The sequence below is a fragment of the Mandrillus leucophaeus genome, unplaced genomic scaffold (genome assembly GCF_000951045.1).
Source record: "Mandrillus leucophaeus isolate KB7577 unplaced genomic scaffold, Mleu.le_1.0 Scaffold442, whole genome shotgun sequence".
NCBI classification, from domain to species: domain Eukaryota; kingdom Metazoa; phylum Chordata; class Mammalia; order Primates; family Cercopithecidae; genus Mandrillus; species Mandrillus leucophaeus.
In genome coordinates this window covers 203729-206145 of record NW_012104721.1, presented here as the reverse complement: position 1 = coordinate 206145, position 2417 = coordinate 203729, and the positions used below count along the sequence as shown (strand labels likewise).

Genomic DNA, 2417 nt, shown 5'->3' with positions numbered 1-2417 from the left:
AGAGACACTATCATGATCCATGTTTGCTTGGAAACATGCAAGTCTAGCCTGTACTATATAGAGAAAACTTTTAAAGCTTTTAGCTCCTTGAGTGCCATCTTTTTGAGAAATTTCAACTGATCTCGTACAACCTCAACTTAAAGGGTAAAATTTAACCCATGTGGGAACAAGAAAGAGGAAAACTATGCCAAAGAGCAAAATCAGGAGGGCTTAGGTAGTGCTCACCGATAAAATATGGGAAATAGGTCAAGACGGGATGCTAAAGTTACACTGGCATATTCCTAAATCTCCTGAAGCCAACATTAATGAAAACTAGATAATAGATGATGGGATTGGGTTGATTGTGATTTTAATGAAGTAGAGATTGGAGAGGCCTCGGGGGTGAATTCTCTTAGAATGGCCATCCCATATTTTGTTTTACATTGTCCTATTGACTCTCCTCTGTATAGGAAGTGGTTGGTGCCTTAGTGACCCATATCTGCAGTGGGAATGAAGCTGAAGTTGATACTGCGTTAGATGTCCTCCTAGAGTTGGTAGTGTTAAACCCGTCTGCTATGATGATGAATGCTGTCTTTGTAAAGGCATCTTATTGGCTTCTTGTACTTTAGATATCGAATACTATAATTGGTGGGACTGGAGGTGGGACAGAGGTGAAATAATGGGCAAGTAATATAAATAAAAAGTGACTATTCTATCTATGTGTTGATTCATTCAGCAAACACTTCTTTATATCTAACCCACAGACTAAGCTCTACTCTGGGTGCCATGGATGTAAAGTAGGTCCTTGCCTTTGATGTTAAAGACTAAGACACCTAAGCAAGTCACTATAAATACAACATGGTGAATTCTCTGGTAAAGTACTATAGCTAAAACAGAGCAAGAATAATTAAATTTAGCCTGGGAAGCTGGAGAATTCTTCAAAGAGACAATTTGAGTGATTGCTGAAGGATGGGAATGACTGACAAGAGAAAGTATGGGAAGTGCGTTCTAGGCAGAGAAGAGATTGAGCAGAAGCAGACTGGTGCCCAAGTCAATAGTGTGACTGAGGAATGAGAAGCAAACAAGCAAGACTGGAGAATAGGATATATATGGAGAAGAGTGATGGGAGGCAAGGCTGGTAAGACATAGGACAGGCCCATATTGCAAAGAGTCTCAAATAACATGCTAAAGAGTTTCAACTTTATCTTCTAGACAATAGGGAGCTATTACCAGTTTTTACACAGAGTTGACCGAACCTGGTCAGCGTTCAGAGATAACTCAGTAGCTATGTGATGGGCGGATTGTAGACCACTGAAAGGGTAAGGGAGTGAGAGTAAGGGCCAGATTTTGGTCATGGGAATGTGGAAGAAATGATGGCTTAGGGGACAATTTGGTGTTAGAATTAACATGACTTGGTGACTGTTAAGAATATGTGGCAATAAGAAACAAGAAAACTAGGTCCGAGTTTTTCATCTTAGGAAACCAGGTGAATGGTGCCATTTCCTGAGACCAGGAGGGGAGTGCGTCTTCTGTAGGAAGTATGATGAGTTCACTATGGGATAGCCACATGTAGATGGTTAGTGGATAGTTGGAAATTCTGGTTTGGAACCCTGTGGGGCACCCTTTGGTGGAAGATTTAGTTTGGGTATTCAGAACCATATAAATGTGAGCTCTACTGAGGCAATTTTGAGGCAGAAGACCATAGAAGCTTAGAAGAGCATAGACATTTTGAGAAGGTTAAAGTTTAAGTGGCAGATGAAAGCAAATGTCCGTAGAAGGAAAATGAGAAAACTAGAAGATGAATAATGTGAGCTTGAAGGATGTCAGGTAGCAAAAGCCCAGGAATGAGTTTCAAGAGTGAGGGATTTATCTCCAGTGTTGGACACTGTAGAGGTTGAAGATGGAGCAGAGGCTATTGGCTTTGGCAATTAGGATACCTCTGGTAACCTCTGAGAGAACAGTGTTAATTGAATTATAAGGGTGGAAGTCAGACAGCAGTAACTTGAAGACTTGGGGAACAGAGTCAATGTCGAGAAGCATCAAGGAGAGAATAAGAAAAGTAGCTTGAGAGAGAAGCTGGTTGCAAGGGAGATGTTTTTTAGATGAGGAGGTTTGAGATTGCTTATAGGCTGAGAGAAAGGATTCAATAGAGAGGAAGAAATAGAAAAGTTTCAAAATTAATTAGAAGTTTACAAAACTGTTTTATTACTTTATCCTCAGACAAACCATGAAAGGTAGTATAGCTATTATTATCACGTTACAGATGAGAAAAGCGGAGACATTTCCCACGGTCACAAAGTAAATAGTTTCCTTGTGACTCCTTCCAGATCTGTAGAGAAAGGAGAAATAATTCATGGAGTAGAAGCTGGGAAGGGATGATATGGCAAGGAATAGGGTAAAGACATAACTTTTGGTAGAATATTGTTTTCACTGAAAAA

At 40.0% G+C, this 2417-nt stretch overlaps 1 protein-coding gene across 1 annotated transcript in view; it reads left to right on the top strand.

The window, feature by feature from the left end:
* Positions 1–2417, top strand: part of LOC105549544 — a 36568-nt gene that overhangs the window by 16793 nt on the left and 17358 nt on the right. Inside the window, 1 exon segment of the mRNA XM_011994146.1 lies at positions 450–581. Coding sequence (XP_011849536.1) covers positions 450–581 — 132 coding nt within the window.